Source organism: Salmo salar, chromosome 03, assembly GCF_965601325.2.
Source record: "Salmo salar chromosome 03, fSalSal1, whole genome shotgun sequence".
NCBI classification, from domain to species: domain Eukaryota; kingdom Metazoa; phylum Chordata; class Actinopteri; order Salmoniformes; family Salmonidae; genus Salmo; species Salmo salar.
Window position 1 is genome coordinate 6,966,922 of NC_138293.1, and position 17,564 is coordinate 6,984,485.

Here is a 17,564-nt window from a genome sequence, read left to right on the forward strand (position 1 = left end):
CCGGGGAAATATGGGACCAGGGGCGATGAGGAACAGGAAGTGGCTGAAGGAGACCAGACCGAGCTTGCCGCGGAGTCTTGCTTTGGGCACACACCATGCGTGCGGCGACGAAGGCCGAGACCTCAGGAACCATGGTGGGCCGCAAGAAGCGCTGTCGGAGGAAAGCCAAGGTACAATGTGCACCCGGATGACAGGTAAGCCTGGAGGAGTGAGCCCATTCCAGGACTTGGGATCGAACCGAATCAGGAACAAACATCCGTTTAGCCGGGACTCCCCCAGTGTCCGGCTGGGAAAGTTGTGCTTGCGAACCAGAGCCTCAATACCCCAGATAACCGCAGCCGGCAAACATGAGGCAGGGAGAATGGTCTCTGATTCCGAGGGTGTGGCAGCCGGAACTGTACAGGCGGGAAAGGGTGTCCGGCTTCACATTTTTGGACCCTGGGTGGTAGGAGATGGTGAAATTAAACCTAGTGATTAACAGAGCCCACCGGACCTGCCTAGAGTTAAGGCTCTTGGCTTTGTGGAGATATTCCAAATTCTTGTAGTCGGTCCAAACCAAAAATGGATGTTCCGCCCCTTCCAGCCAATGCCTCCACTCCTCCAGGGCCATCTTTACTGCTAGGATTTCCCGGTTTCCAACGTCATAGATCCTCTCCGCCGAGTTGAGACAATGGGACATGAAGGCACAGAGATTAAGCTTTTGGTCCTGGACGGATCGCTGGGAAAGAACGGCCCCTACTCCCACGTCGGAAGTGTCGAACCTCCACCACAAACTGACGGGTCAGGTCCAGATGGATGAGGATGGGGGCAGTGGTGAATTGTTGCTTCAAATCCACAAAAGCCTTGTTTCCTGCTGGGGACCAAGTGAACGGTACCTTGGGAGAGGTGAATGCAGAGAGGGGAGTCGCCAGGTTGCTGTAACCCCGAATGAAACGGTGGTAAAAATGAGCAAACCCCAGAAACCGCTGTAGTTGCACCCTGGACGTGGGTTGGGGCCAATCCACCACCGCTCTCACTTTTTCCCTTCAGAAATGACGTATCCCAGAAAACTGATTGTGGAGCGGTGGAACTCGCACTTCTCCGCTTTAACAAACAACTGGTTCTCCAGAAGGCGCTGAAGAAATTGTTGCAGATGGAGAACGTGTTCCTGGCAGAATGGGAGAAAAACAGGATGTCATCGAGGTACACAAAAACAAACTGATTCAACATGTCCCAGAGCACATCGTTAACCAGAGCCTGGAAGACAGCAGGAGAGTTTGTGAGTCCAAACGGCATGACCAGGTACTCATAGTGTCCACTTGTTGTGTTGAAAGCAGTCTTCCACACGTCTCCTTCACGTATCCGAACAAGGTGGTAGGCATTTCGGAGGTCCAGTTTAGAAAAGATGGTTGTCCCCTGGAGAGGTTCGAAAGTTGAGGAGAGGAGTGGTAGCGGGTACAGGTTCTTGACTGTGATGTCATTTAGACCCCGGTAATCAATACATGGACGCAGGGTCTTGTCCTTCTTTCCCACAAAGAAAAACCCTGCGCCGGCAGGAGAGGGCTAAGGACGAATGCTTCCAGCCGCCAGAGTTATCAATGTACTCCTCCATAGCCTTGGTCTCAGGGCCAGACAGGGAATAAATCCGTCCTCGAGGCGGTGTGGTGCCCGGGAAGAGGTCAATCGCACAATCGTAAGGACGATGTGGAGGAAGGAAGGTAGCACGAGCCTTACTGAAAACGTCCCGGAGGCACTGCATCGTAGTGATAGAGGCGTCACTACAGACACCCTGGTTCGATTCCAGGCTGTATCACAACGGGCCGTGATTGGGAGTGCCATAGGGTGGAGCACAATTGGCCCAGCATCGTCCGGGTTTGGCCCGGGGTAGGCCGTCATTGTAAATAAGAATTTGTTCCAAACTGACTTGCCTAGTTAAATAAATGTTAAAACATGTAAAATATATATATATATATAACAATAATAATAATAGATAAAAATATAAATAAAATTAAAAATATAATTAAAAAGACTACATCAGCTGACCGCACATGCAGGCTTTTCCTGAAGTCCCACACCTGGCCCTCCCTATCACGTGTAGGGCCTCTCTCCCTCGCGTTGTTTACACTGGCCCAGACAGATTGACCAATGGTTCGGCTCTGCTGGATACTGGACCTTGGCCTAGATGTCTGGATCACTGGATGAGCAACTGTCCACCAGGTGGAGCCGATCCCCACGATACCCCAAAATCTGTCACATACATACTTTTTTTCTCATGTATTTCACACAGAGTATCTGCGCATGCACACACGGGTGCACTTCACTCTGCTACAACGTGTAATGAGTTGCAATTAAGTTGCAGGCTTTTTTTTTTAAAGGGACAACCAATGATTGGGTGCAAACCCAAATGCAACTTTGTTGCAAGCAACCGTCCAAGTTGCTTCATGTGGTGCACCTCTGCAGCTACGCCAAAATCACCAATGAATATCATAACAATCTTTTGAGTTCATTTTCCAAGATTTTATTTAGGCATCTGGATAATATCAACATAATAATGGTTGTTACTTTTTGGGTCCACTGTCTCTTTAAAACTGTAGTCTACCCCTCGTCATTCTTATGGTAGGCTATTGACACTCCGGGGAAAAGAGGGGGGATTTTACAGCAAATCGCCGTTGCCTCTCGCGGCCGCCGAAAGTATGTCTACATGGTAACGGTTTCATACTCGGCAGGAGCGGATGCAATGCGTCTTGACGCAACAAGTTTCGGGTTTTGTTTATATTAAACTAAAGCTGGATGCGTATAAGTTTCCATTTGTAACACTCGGAGATAAAATACTTTTTTCGCCTTCAACAGTCGTTGGAATAGTGCACTATTACCAGCACGTCGCGTAAGAATTTAGTTTGAAATCAAAATGTATTCAGTAAAAAAATATTTGTAATGACATGCTGACTATGTTTGGATTTATGGTTTGAGAAGAACGTTTTTTGGGGGACTATCTTCCGCTGGGGGGGGGGGAAAGAGGATCCACGCGAATTTCCTCTCATATAACGCGCACGTTTTTGTAGGAATACTTTTTATTTGATGGATACCTCCGAGCTCTGTGATTAGATAATGCATTACACAGGATGGGTGCGAACAATGGGAAACAAAGTGGGAGTGAGGGTAAGTGCAACTGGAGAAAAGGAACGAGTTTTACAGTACGTTCTGAAGCCATAATTGTGGCAACGTCATACCATTTTGCAGGGCTACATTGTTTCAGTAACACAATTGTCCAGGCAACACAATTGACCTGATCTTTCTTTATACAGTGTCGCCAGTTATGTATAGCTATGAAATATTGCTATATCCCGAAAAAAAAGCTGATTTGATCTGAAACTGTCTGTCCTAGATATGCCTGTCCTAGATATGCCTATCTAAATTCGATTTATTACGCAGCATAGGATATTCACATTACATGTCATACAGAGGGTAGTGCGTATGGCCCAGTACATCATTGGGGCCAAGCTTCCTGCCATTTGATTTACATTGGGCTATTGGTAGCCTTGTCGTTGGTATATCTCAGGTATAACCAACTAAAAGTTCTATTCATTTTAAAGAGTTTGAATTATTGATTTAAAGAAAACAGATCACACCACAGCCCATAGAGCAGCATCTGAAAAGCTTAACCTTTCTCATCAGAACTCTGTTTCTGCTGTCATGGTGGAAATGATCTGACCTGTTCTGGTGGTGGAAATGATCTGACCTGTTCTGGTGGTGGAAATGATCTGACCTGTTCTGATGGTGGAAATGATCTGACCTGTTCTGATGGTGGAAATGATCTGACCTGTTCTGATGGTGGAAATGATCTGACCTGTTCAGATGGTGGAAATGATCTGACCTGTTCTGATGGTGGAAATGATCTGACCTGTTCTGGTGGTGGAAATTATCTGACCTGTTCTGGTGGTGGAAATGATCTGACCTGTTCTGATGGTGGAAATGATCTGACCTGTTCTGATGGTGGAAATGATCTGACCTGTTCTGATGGTGGAAATGATCTGACCTGTTCTGATGGTGGAAATGATCTGACCTGTTCTGGTGGGGGAAATGATCTGACCTGTTCTGGTGGGGGAAATGATCTGACCTGTTCTGATGGGGGAAATGATCTGACCTGTTTCCTGGTGGTGGAAATGATCTGACCTGTTTCCTGGTGGTGGAAATGATCTGACCTGTTTCCTGGTGGTGGAAATGATCTGACCTGTTTCCTGGTGGTGGAAATGATCTGACCTGTTTCCTGGTGGTGGAAATGATCTGACCTGTTTCCTGGTGGTGGAAATGATCTGACCTGTTTCCTGGTGGTGGAAATGACCTGACCTGTTCTGGTGGTGGAAATGATCTGACCTGTTCTGGTGGTGGAAATGATCTGACCTGTTCTGGTGGTGGAAATGATCTGACCTGTTCTGGTGGTGGAAATGATCTGACTTGTTCTGGTGGGGGAAATGATCTGACCTGTTCTGGTGGTGGAAATGATCTGACCTGTTCTGGTGGTGGACATCTTCTGACAGTTCAGCAAAGAATAAACACACAGATTCAGAAATACCCTTTGTATAAATTAAAGTATAAAGAATATACATGTTATCTTGTTGTTGGCCTTTTCTTGATGTGATTTGACTCTGTATGTAGCACGTCTGAAATTTCCCATACAATGCATTTGGAAAGTATTCAGCCCCCTTGACTTTCTACAATTGTTTTTTTTAACGTTAGCCTTATTCAAAAATGGATTAAATAGTTTTTTCCCCCTCATCAATCTACACACAATACCCCATAATGACAAAGCAAAAACAGGTTTATAGACATTTTTGCAAATGTGTATATAAAAAATATAAAAAACAGAAATATTACATTTACATAAGTATTCAGACCCTTTGTTGAAACACCTTTGGCAGTGATTACAAGTCTCGAGTCTTCTTGGGTATGACGCTACAAGCTTGGCACACTTGTATCTGGGGAGTTTCTCCCATTCTTCTCTGCAGGTCCTCTCAAGCTCTGTCTGGTTGTATTGGGAGCATCGCTGCACAGCTATTTTCAGGTCTCTCCAGAGATGTTCGATTGTGTTCAAGTCCAGGCTCTGGCTGGGCCACTCAAGGACATTCAGACTTGTCCCGAAGCCACTCCTGCTGTGTGGGATCAACCCGGTTCAATCCCAGGCTGTGTCACAGCTGGCCGTGATCGGGAAACCCAGGAGGCGGCGCACAATTGACCCAGCGTTGTCCGGGTTAGGGGAGGGTTTGGCCGGCTGGGATGTCCTTGTCCTATCTAGTGACTCCTTGTGGTGGGCAGGGCGCCTGCAAGCTGACTTCGGTTGCAGGCGCGTGTCAAGAAGCAGTGCGGCTTAGCAGGGTCGTGTTTCGGAGGACGCATGGTTCTCGATCTTTGCCACTCCTGAGTCAGTACGGGAGTTGCAGCAATGGGACAAGATTGTAACTACCAATTGGATATCAAGATATTGGGGAGAAAAAGGGTTAAAAGTACCACAAAAATGTATATAAAAAGATCTCTCAACTTTACTCCGTTCGTCCATCCTTCGGTCCTGACTAGTCTCTCAGTCCCTGCCGCTGAAAAACATTCCTAGAGCATGATGCTGCCACCACCATGCTTCACCGTAGGGATGGTGCCAAGGTTACCTCCAGACTTGAAGCTTGGCATTCAAGCCAAAGAGTTCGATCTTAGTTTCATCAGACCAGAGAATCTTGTTTTTCATGGTCTGAGAGTCCTTTAGGTGCCTTTTGGTAAATTCCAAGCGGGCTGTTAAGTGCATTTTACTGAGGAGTAGCTTCCGTCTGGTCACTCTACCATAAAGACCTGATTGGTAGAGTTCTGCAGATATGTTTGTCCTTCTGGAAGGTTCTCCCATCTCCACAGAAGAACTCTGGAGCTCTGTCAAAGTGACCATCGGTTGTTTGTCACCTCCCTGACCAAGGCCCTTCTCCCCCAATTGCTCAGTTTGTCCGGGTGGCCAGCTCTAGGAAGAGTCTTGGGGGTTCCAAACTTATTCTATTTAAGAATGATGGAGGCCACTATGTTCTTTGGGACCTTCAATGCTGCAGAAATGTTTTGGTACCCTTCTCCAGATTTGTGCCTTGACACAATCCTTTCTCGAAGCTCTACGGACCATTCCTTTGATCTCATGGCTTGGTTTTTGCTCTGACATGCACTGTCAAATCTAGACAGGTGTGAGCCTTTCCAAGTCCTATCAATTGAATTTACCACAGGTGGACCACAATCAAGTTGTAGATACATCTCAAGGGTGATCAATGGAAACAGGATGCACCTGAGCTCAATTTTGAGTTTTATAGCAAAGGGTCTGAATAAGGCATTTCAGTTTAAAATCAGGCTTTTAGAAAAAATAAATATTTTCGCTTTGTCATTAAGGGGTATTGTGTGTAGATTTATCATTTAATCCATTTTAGAATAAGGCTATAACTTAACAAAATGTGGAACAAGGGAAGGGGTCTGAATACCTTTCGAATGCACTGTATCTCACTTGCATCAAAATTTTACAGATTTTGCAGAGCACTGACAAGTGGAAATTATTATTAATGATATCAACGAAATCCAAACCACTTTGGAGCTACATTAAGGGCATGTTCATGCTTTATATGGTCTTCTTGGCTTCAATTATGTTTGGTCCTGTATACGGTAATGCTAACCAGAGGCTGCTGTATGTAACTAAATTACACAAATATGGAGAAAAGGTCTGGTGTTTGACAACAGCCAAGTTAAATGTGGAAAATCGTATAGGCCTAATTTTTTGGGGGGCGAACTAACCCTTGTAGCCAAAATTAGTGTCTCGAGCATTCTCATTCTACTTTTATGCAGGGAAAACCTAAAATAACAGCAAAAAATAAAGAAATATGCTTCGCTGTTGCCATCTTTAAAAACAATATATTTTTTTACACTTTCAATGGCCTCATCTGTCATACCTTTTAGGGGACTGGTTTTGACAGCTGTTTGAAATTAGTGGGATTCATTTGCACAGGCTGCCTCTGTGCGCTGATTTTTGCTTGGCATCACACCATAGCTGTGTCCGAATACTCATACTAACTGCACTAACGCTACTATTTGTGATGTAAGTTGAGTATATTGTATGCTTATTGGTCATAGTATGGATACATTTAGTATGCCAAAAGTTCCCCGATGTCGTACTAACAGTGGCTAACCCCATTCCCTACAAATTTGCGGAACCGCGACATTCAAACGAGGCTGCAATGAAAACGAATGGCACTGTAGCGACTGTGTTGACATCAAAATCTGGGGTGTGAACCAAGTTTCTATTCAAGGGTTGATTGACATGGTAATGGCTCTTTAGTATTGGAGAAAAGTTGAAAAAAACGGACCCCTCCGACGCTGAACGTTACATTGTGACGTGTCATGGCCTAACGTACAGCACCCATAATGCAACTAATTCTGTTTCACAGCCTCTCTACACCAGGTGTAGCGCTTCTTTCACCGTTTAAAAACAAGAAAGGGACAGGGTAAGGGGGGGATACCTAGTCATTCATGACTCTCAAAAGCCGCTGTTTACTTCTGAAGATCACTTTAGCACCTCCCTAAAAACCCGATTCAAATTCGACACAAACCTTCAAATAGGTATGTAATGACACATTATATAAACTCTTTGTAGTGTTTTATTTACGTTTTAGAGGTGATAAGGTTGGACAGATCGAGTGAAAAAAAAAAAAGCCGTTTCCCCACACGACATCTCTCCTTCTCACTATCACGCAATAGGTTTCGCTTCCCCACACGCCATTTTTCAAAAAGACCCGACGGAGTTCATTGCCTTCTTGAATCATGCAGAAACGGGCATCATGAAGTTCTTGTCATTGATTTTGTTGTGAAGGGGAGTGCTTTACAATGATATTGATATTACAGTGGATCTGGAAGAAATACGTTTTTTGGGGCGCTAAAATAAGGTCAAGGTATGGACCAGCGAGATGCACAAAAGTTAGTTAGTTCACATTACATTTGCCAAAATATGAAGTATACAAGCAGTGGACACTATTATCGTGGGTTTAGGGCCCATAATGCTATTCTTTGGAAAATGGGCGTGGCTTCACAATATTTTTCAGATTTGAAGAAAATGGTGGAAAAAATGCAGCCGAAATCCGACGAGAGCGGATTCAAATTCATTGCTTTAACTAATTATGAGAAATGTGAAGAAAATGTTGAGCAATGTAATAAAGTAACAAGCTAGCAAGAAGTTGAATAGCAACAGCACCAAGTTCCGGTAGACAGGTGAAGCGCTAGTACACTCAACTGAAAGGATACCGTTCTTTTCCAGTATACACAAATTAACTAGTAGTATATACTATTTAAGTATGTACTATACAGTATATTAGTATGGGTATTTGAACACCGCTCATGAGAAAAGTGTGCTTAATGCTACATACGCTGCCCTTACGAAAAAAAGATTGCAGTCAATGCAACTGCAGTTATTCTGCAATTACTGCATCCAAAATACTACAGGTGATTGCAAAACTGCAATTTTTAAAAAAAAAATTTTTTTATAAGGGTGATCAGCAAGTCAGTTACCTTTTGTTTGTCCCAACACAAGGACAACATTCTTGGTACAAATAGCTTTGACAGCTGCATCACAAGCACAAGCTCGTTTTGGTAGTGAGGAAGGTTTGACCCACGAACACAGTATAATGTCATGTTACGAAACCTCATGCCGTTTTACTAGACGGTGGCTATTGGCAACATTAATTGAGGTGTGAAAGAGAACAATCGACAGCTCTGGTGACCAAAGTTGTTTTCTGTGTAATGAGGTGGGATAAACACCAGCTTAAGTTGTCATTCCCTATTCCTGCACAGGCCATGTGGTCAAAATGCGACTCATAAAGGAAGTGTTATTACCAGCCTCTTATGCAAGACTGTAGATACATTAGATGCCATAGAACTAGAGTTTCTAGAACATGCATCCCCATTCAAGTCAACATTCTGTAATTATATGTATACGGTACGGTCATTTTTCATCAATTTTTTCGTGTGTTGGATATTAGCCTCACGAGACAGCCTGATCTGACCTGGTTCACTACCGGGATCGCAGCAGTAATGAGTCTGGTATATTTGATGCTATGTTGGTATATGTTCACCCCTTTGTGGAGTTTAACATTAACATGATTAGTTAGTGAATTAGATGAGAGTAAGGATTTACAGTAGGCTACATTCTGACCACAGGCTATTGTGCCTCACCTGGGAATGAAATCTTGGTCGACCACTGTGTGGCTCAGGTTGTGTTCCCTGTGGATAATTTTGTTCACACTACATACTATAGAACACTGTTTTATATATATATATATATATATATATATATATATATATAGATAGAGATATATATATATATATATAGAGATATATATATATATAGAGAGAGAGATATAATAGATCCATTTCATTGTTTAGTTTCTCATTTGTTGTCAAATGCAAAACTCAGACCAGTGACTAATTTAAAAAAATGTTTTTATGCAATATGCCTCTGCCACATTCTTCTCCCACTGAGTGACTTGTTGGCTGGAGTTTTAAACCTGCGGTAAGCAAACCAATAAACCAGCTCCTTCTTATAAGGTTACACTTTGGGTCGTCCTCCCAACTGGCTCACGTTGATGACACCAGCAAATTTCCACTGGAGCAATAGCTTGAGGTATAAGATGCCCATAACCACAGATCTAGGATCAGATTAACTTCCTAACATTAACCGTTTGGGTCATGAGAAAATATTGGACCTTGTATCAGTAGTAAGGGGCATAGAATTACATATAAAACTCCTTCTACCTCAACTAGACATGGATAATAAGGCCCAGAGTGGGTAATAGAATTAGCTACTTGAGTTCAAATGTGCTTTTCTTAGAGGCAAGAAAAGTCATTCTAATTACTGTAAACTGGAAGGGAAACCGGGAGTAGAAAAAAATGGGGGAGCGAGGTGGTAACAGAAATAACAATTCAGATCTGAACCTTATCATCTAGATCACTGGTCTACACTGGGTCATATGGTTCCAGATCACTGATCTACACTGGGTCATATGGTTCCAGATCACTGGTCTACACTGGGTCATATGGTTCCAGATCACTGGTCTACACTGGGTCATATGGTTCCAGATCACTGGTCTACACTGGGTCATATGGTTCCAGATCACTGGTCTACACTGGGTCATATGGTTCCAGATCACTGGTCTACACTGGGTCATATGGTTCCAGATCACTGGTCTACACTGGGTCATATGGTTCCAGATCACTGGTCTACACTGGGTCATATGGTTCCAGATCACTGGTCTACACTGGGTCATATGGTTCCAGATCACTGGTCTACACTGGGTCATATGGTTCCAGATCACTGGTCTACACTGGGTCATATGGTTCCAGATCACTGGTCTACACTGGGTCATATGGTTCCAGATCACTGGTCTACACTGGGTCATATGGTTCCAGATCACTGATCTACACTGGGTCATATGGTTCCAGATCACTGGTCTACACTGGGTCATATGGTTCCAGATCACTGGTCTACACTGGGTCATATGGTTCCAGATCACTGATCTACACTGGGTCATATGGTTCCAGATCACTGGTCTACACTGGGTCATATGGTTCCAGATCACTGGTCTACACTGGGTCATATGGTTCCAGATCACTGGTCTACACTGGGTCATATGGTTCCAGATCACTGGTCTACACTGGGTCATATGGTTCCAGATCACTGGTCTACACTGGGTCATATGGTTCCAGATCACTGGTCTACACTGGGTCATATGGTTCCAGATCACTGGTCTACACTGGGTCATATGGTTCCAGATCACTGGTCTACACTGGGTCATATGGTTCCAGATCACCTATCCTAAAAAAAAACATACAGACTATTCTGATAAAACAAAACCATACAGACTATTCTGACACAACGGGATGGACTGAGAAAGAGAGAGAAGGAGACAGGAATGTCACCTGGAAGTAATTCTGTGCAAAGGCCACTTCCTCCTGTCTGTCTGTCCTTGACTTCTCCCATATGTGGATATGCCTTGAAGGTAGAAGAGGCCTTATAGCCATTATAGAAGAAATGTAATGTAGAAGAGGCCTTATAGCCATTTATAGAAGCAATGTAATGTAGAAGAGCCCTTATAGCCATTACAGAAGCAATGTAATGGATAGTTTTATCATGTTAGAGGTGCAGACTCTCACCTTTTATGGTGAAATGTAGCGAGGACTGTTTTGTTTGTGTTGTGAATGGGATTATAAACATGCTGCATAACTGACCTTAGATCCTGTAGTGTGTTTCAAATTGCACGGTGCTTTGAACCAGAGCCCACTGGGGGACTAGCCCTGCAGTGGATCCCATAACCTGTTATCTTTGAACCAGAGCCCACTGGGGGACTAGCCCTGCAGTGGATCCCATAACCTGTTATCTTTGAACCAGAGCCCACTGGAGGACTAGCCCTGCAGTGGATCCCATGACCTGTTATCTTTGAACCAGAGCCCACTGGGGGACTAGCCCTGCAGTGAATCCCATAACCTGTTATCTTTGAACCAGAGCCCACTGGGGGACTAGCCCTGCAGTGGATCCCATAACCTGTTATCTTTGAACCAGAGCCCACTGGGGGACTAGCCCTGCAGTGGATCCCATGACCTGTTATCTTTGAACCAGAGCCCACTGGGGGACTAGCCCTGCAGTGGATCCCATGACCTGTTATCTTTGAACCAGAGCCCACTGGGGGACTAGCCCTGCAGTGGATCCCATAACCTGTTATCTTTGAACCAGAGCCCACTGGGGGACTAGCCCTGCAGTGGATCCCATAACCTGTTATCTTTGAACCAGAGCCCACTGGGGGACTAGCCCTGCAGTGAATCCCATAACCTGTTATCTTTGAACCAGAGCCCACTGGGGGACTAGCCCTGCAGTGGATCCCATGACCTGTTATCTTTGAACCAGAGCCCACTGGGGGACTAGCCCTGCAGTGGATCCCATGACCTGTTATCTCAGATGGAAACAACACAGAGTTTATTATTTAATGTTACAAATGTACCTGAACTGTCCACTACAATGCTTATGTATGGTGTTAATAGTAATACCATGTGATTTGACTCATTACACCTTGTTATACTGAATGCCCCGTGATACTTTATTTGGAATATGTTAATGTCAAAGTACAAGCATCTATTTTCAAGTTGACATACTAGTGTCACTCGTTCAGACTTAAACAGGATTCAAAAAATATGTCAGTTGCCTAAAAACAGATCTGGGTCCAGTCTACACTCTTAAAAAAAAGAAAAAGGCGGTTTCTTAGGCTGTTCCCATAGTAGAAAGCCTTTTTTATTCCAGTTATAACCCTCTGGAAAGGGTTCTACCTGGAATCAAATAGGACCGTAGTGACTTTGTTATAAAACTGCTGAAAAGACTACTTGGTGTACCCCCATCCACTGTTGATTTTAATGGGATTGTTTGCCTGTCTGTCTTTTTTTCGTGGTGTGTTCCACTGTGATACGTCCCGTCCTGATTTGTCCTGTGTTCCTCTAGGTAAAGGCAGCTCCAGTATATCCTCCGACCTGAGTTCAAGTACGGATCAGACGTCAACCAAAGCTCCCAAGAATGCAGCTACCAGCGAAGGTAGGGCATCTGGACCTCGTTAGGCCAAAGCTGTTTACATGTTGTCTTTTTTTCTCCCTCTCTTTTTCCTGCACTGTTGACTATTTTTGGACAAAACCAAGTTTTTTTTGAGAGTTACTTTGTTGGAAAACAAACTGCCATCACTGCTTTTGTGAGCTGTTCTCTTTTTCTGGTTTGTTAACAGTAAAGTCTGGCCTTGCGGAGGGAGAATACTGACTCCAACTCGGTTGTTGACAGTAAAGTCTGCCCCTGCGGCGGGAGAATACTGACTCCAACTCTGTTGTTAACAGTAAAGTCTGGCCTTGCGGAGGGAGAATACTGACTCCAACTCTGTTGTTAACAGTAAAGTCTGCCCCTGCGGAGGGAGAATACTGACTCCAACTCTGTTGTTAACAGTAAAGTCTGGCCTTGCGGAGGGAGAATACTGACTCCAACTCTGTTGTTAACAGTAAAGTCTGCCCCTGCGGAGGGAGAATACTGACCCCAACTCTGTTGTTAACAGTAAAGTCTGGCCTTGCGTAGGGAGAATACTGACTTCAACTCTGTTGTTAACAGTAAAGTCTGCCCCTGCGTAGGGAGAATACTGACTCCAACTCTGTTGTTAACAGTAAAGTCTGGCCTTGCGGAGGGAGAATACTGACTCCAACTCTGTGGTGCTGCTTTGGAAAGCGAGAGAGAGTGTGTAGAGTGTGTGTGTGCCAGCGTGTGTCTCTGGAAGGGAGGAGAGATGAGAACTGTTTCCCAAGATTAGAAGAGGCGTCTGCCTGTCTGCCTGTCTGTCTGCCTGTCTGTCTGCCTGCCTGCCTGTCTATTCTGCTTCAGCCCACACTCTCTCACACACACTCTCTCTCTCACACACACACACACTCTCTCTCTCTCCCTCTCTCTAACACACACACACACACACACACACACACACACACACACACACACACACGCCATAGTTTGTCTTCCTGAACTTACAGCCGCCAAAATAATAGCAGGGAGGGCTGTCCTCTCCTCTCTAAAATAACAATGGTGTAGCAAGGCCAAAACTGCTTGTATTCTACAGAAGGCACCCTCAGCACTGGCCTGTGGTGACTGTGGTCTTGGCCTGTGGCTCCAATTCAGCCACAAAATGGCGACTGTTGCAGGCTTATAGCTACTTACAACTGTAGCTATCAGGAATGGATTCCCAACGTGAAAAACTGGCTTAAATGACGTCATAAAACATTTTCTAACCAGTTTCCATTTGAATACTTTCGCCCCCAGGATCAAATGGAGTAGCTAGCGAGATTTGCTTCCTTCACGAGATTAAAGTGGCTGTAGCTATAATGCTCTGCCAGGAGTAAATCAGCAGATAAACTATCATCCATCTCCATGAGCTAAGATGGAACATTTGGGGAATGGCAGCAATTGTAACATAGGCAATGTGTGACCTGGTTAGAGCTCTCTGTGAGAACATTGATGGGCTCTATTGAAATGGCAGTGTGTGTAAAACCAGATCTAAAGTACGCAGAAAATCTAATAGACATATATATTTTTCAATAAGATCATATTTGAGAACTAACAATCACCAAAATAAAAGCTAGACAGTCAGGGAGAATCTCAAATTCAAAAGATTATGTATTTCGGAGTATTTTTGTCATGGCATGGGGCCCCCATTGATTTTGTTATAATGTTGGAGTCTCTCAGATAGCATAAGGCATGGCAGAAATGTGTAGAATTGCAGAAAATTAGCTTTAAAACAGCAAAATAATTCAGTGCCCATGGCCATGCCCCATCACCTACGCCTCGTTTTGATCCAGAAAATAACTGTGATGGGCTCTATTGAAATGGCAGTGTGTGACCTGGTTAGAGCACTCTGTGAGATAACATTGTTCTTAGTGGGGCCTCTCCTTTCACCGTTGCCCTTGTGATAAACCTCAAAGGATGTGTGTGTGTGACTGTGTGTGTGTTAGTGATGTGCAGTTCGCAAACGATTCGTTCTTTTTGAACGATTCTTTTTATTGACTCGAGAGTCATGATTCGTTTTTTCTGAGTGACTCATTCATTTTAGTCATTGGTTTGACCTGCTAGTGCTGGCCAAATGAGTCCTACAGCAGGATTCATACACACTCCTTCTGCTCAGTGGCTCCAGAGACTTGCTTCCAGGGCCTGGCCTGCCCAGTAGGCAGGATTAGGCGGCCGCCTATTGCGGCAGATTGACGAGGGTGGCATTTTCTGAGCTAAACTGACCAAGACATGGATAGCCATTCATAAAATTCCATTGCTGGCTGACACCTTAGGCTAGACTCCCCTGTAAGGGCCGCAGTTCGCACAGCAGTTCGCAAACGATATTGTGCTTATCGCCATCACGGCAGTCAAGCAATGCATTCCACCAAGAGTTATTCACAATCTAGTCCGGTTGTGGCCACAACTAGATCTCGTTTCAAAGGAATAAATCATCTTATGCCTAGCAATCGCAAATGTACATTGTTTATAAATCTCAGTCACAAATGACAGCTCCAATAAGCCCCTCCCCCTATGGTGAATGAGAGGCTTGTAGAGTTTTGACTCTTGAGTTTTCAGTTCATCGTTCACCGGTACGGGGGGGGGGGGGGGGGGTCCTGTGTGCTCTGGGCATTACTGAATCAAATGAACGAAATGAGTTGAAAGATTTGTTATTTTGACTGAACGAGCCAAAAGATCAGTCAGTAAAAAAGAGCTGAACTTGCCATCGTGTGTGTGTGTGTGTGTGTGTGTGTGTGTGTGTGTGTGTGTGTGTGTGTGTGTGTGTGTGTGTGTGTGTGTGTGTGTGTGTGTGTGTGAATGCGCCGTAATAAGCACATAAAATAGGCAATCGGGATTGGTGTGCACGTGTTATTCTATAGCAATGTAGGAACATTTCTAATGAAGTACTTTATATCTATATCTTTATCTTTTTTTTTTTATCTGTGTTTATCCATCCTGGAAACTATATTTAAGTGGCATTATGATCCTTGAGATAGTCATATAGGAATATAAAGTATTCAAACATCGAATTCAACAACGTTATTGTGATGTTTGGAACCGTGTCAACTCGAGGAACATGTGTATTGAACAGTCAGCCGGTAGCTTGTTCCAGGAAATGGGTCGTAGTAAAAAATTTTTAAAAAAAAGAAGAGGTTGACCGCAACTTGACCATGACTGTATGCTCACACCCAGACAGTGGCTAGCTCACTGGTCAGTCCAGTTTTGTTATTTTCTGTGTGTTCAAATATTGTGACCTTACATCAGATTTGTACACTTGGCACAACTTCTCTCTGCACTTGAGTCTGTGTTCAAGCTCCACTGCTATGATTTCATTCACATTCCTCACATACTTGTTCAGTATAGGAAGGAGTCAGAAATAGAGTGAAATTTCCCTCAAAGGAGTCAATATCTTATGCTTATGTGCCTCTTGACCTCCGCTAATATTGGCCACGTGGCATTTAAAGCCATTTGGAGTAACGTGGTAACAAAATGGACTAGGCTCATTTGCAGTTGTTCTGTAATAGTGAGGGATATTTTCTTTGTATTACGTCAAATGCTTCATTTTTTTAACAGCGTTTTTTTTGGGGGAAACTGTGTGGTTTTTGGGGGAACTGTGTGGTTTTTGGGGGAACTGTGTGATTTTTGGGGGAACTGTGTGATTTTTGGGGATTTTTGTTTTTTTTAGGGGGAACTGTGTGATTTTTGTTGTTGTGGGGAACTGTGTGGTTTTTAGGGGGAACTGTGTGTTTTTTGTTGTTGTGGGGAACTGTGTGATTGATTTTGCGGAACAGTCAATGTACAACAGATAGCAGAAAATGCAAAATGTAGAATGTATAACCTGCAGGTACAGTGCAGTCGGAAAGTATTCAGACCCCAGATTTTGTTACATTACAGCCTTATTCTAAAATGGATGACATGTTCTTCCCCCCTCATCAATCTATACACAATACCCCATAATGACAAGGCAAAAACAGTTTTTATACATTTTAGCAAATTTACTACAAATAAAAAACGGAAATATTACATTTACATAAGTATTCAGACCCTTTACTCAGTACTTTGTTGAATCACCTTTGGCAGCGATTACAGCCTCAAGTCTTCTTGGGTATGACGCTACAAGCTTGGCACACCTGTATTTGGGGAGTTTCTCCATTTCTTCTCTGCAGATCCTCTCAAGCTCTGTCTGGTTGGATGTGGAGCGTCGCTCCACAGCTTTTTTCAGGTCTCTCCAGAGATGTTTGATCTTGTTCAAGTCCGGTCTCTGGCTGGGACATTCAGAGACTTGGACATTCAGGACATTCATGGACATTCAGAGACTTGTCCCGAAGCCACTACTGCGTTGTCTTGGCTGTGTGCTTAGGGTCGTTTTCCTGTTGGAAGGTGAACCTTCACCCCAGTCTGAGGTCCTGAGTGCTCTGGAGCAAGTTTCATCAAGGATCTCTCTGTACTGAATACTTATGTAAATGTATCAAGGATCTCTCTGTACTTTGCTCCCTTCATCTTTCCCTCAATCCTGACTAGTCTCCCAGTCCCTGCCGCTGAAAAACATCCCAACAGCATGATGCTGCCACCACCATGCTTCACAGTAGAGATGGTGCCAGGTTTCCTCCAGACTTGAAGCTTGGCAAAGAGTTCAATCTTGGTTTCATCAGACCAGAGAATCTTTTTTCTCATAGTCTGAGAGTCCTTTAGGTGCCTTTTGGCAAACTCCAAGCTGGCTGTCATGTGCCTTTTACTGACTAGAGCCCTATGGCACCCTATTCCCTACATAGTGCACTAGTTTTGACCAGAGCCCTATGGCACCCTATTCCCTATATAGTGCACTAGTTTTGACCAGATTGCTATGGCACTTTACATTAAATAGGTAGTGTGCCATTTGGGATACAGTTCATATGATGGTTTTCAACAGACCTCCTGAGGCTTGTGGGGATGAGTGCTCAGTTACTATGGCAGCCACAAATTGCAGTATTTAGGGTCTGAGAGT

At 44.0% G+C, this 17,564-nt stretch overlaps 1 protein-coding gene across 1 annotated transcript in view; it reads left to right on the forward strand.

Moving 5' to 3' along the window:
• Nucleotides 1–2,637: 2,637 nt before the first annotated feature.
• The window catches only part of fbxl7 (F-box and leucine-rich repeat protein 7), a 69,022-nt gene continuing 54,095 nt past the window's right edge, over nucleotides 2,638–17,564 (forward strand). Inside the window, exons 1-2 of the mRNA XM_014188607.3 lie at nucleotides 2,638–3,138; nucleotides 12,518–12,607. Of these exons, the coding sequence (XP_014044082.1) occupies nucleotides 3,102–3,138; nucleotides 12,518–12,607 (127 nt within the window). The 5' untranslated portion in view covers nucleotides 2,638–3,101. The remainder of the gene's footprint in view (nucleotides 3,139–12,517; nucleotides 12,608–17,564) is intronic.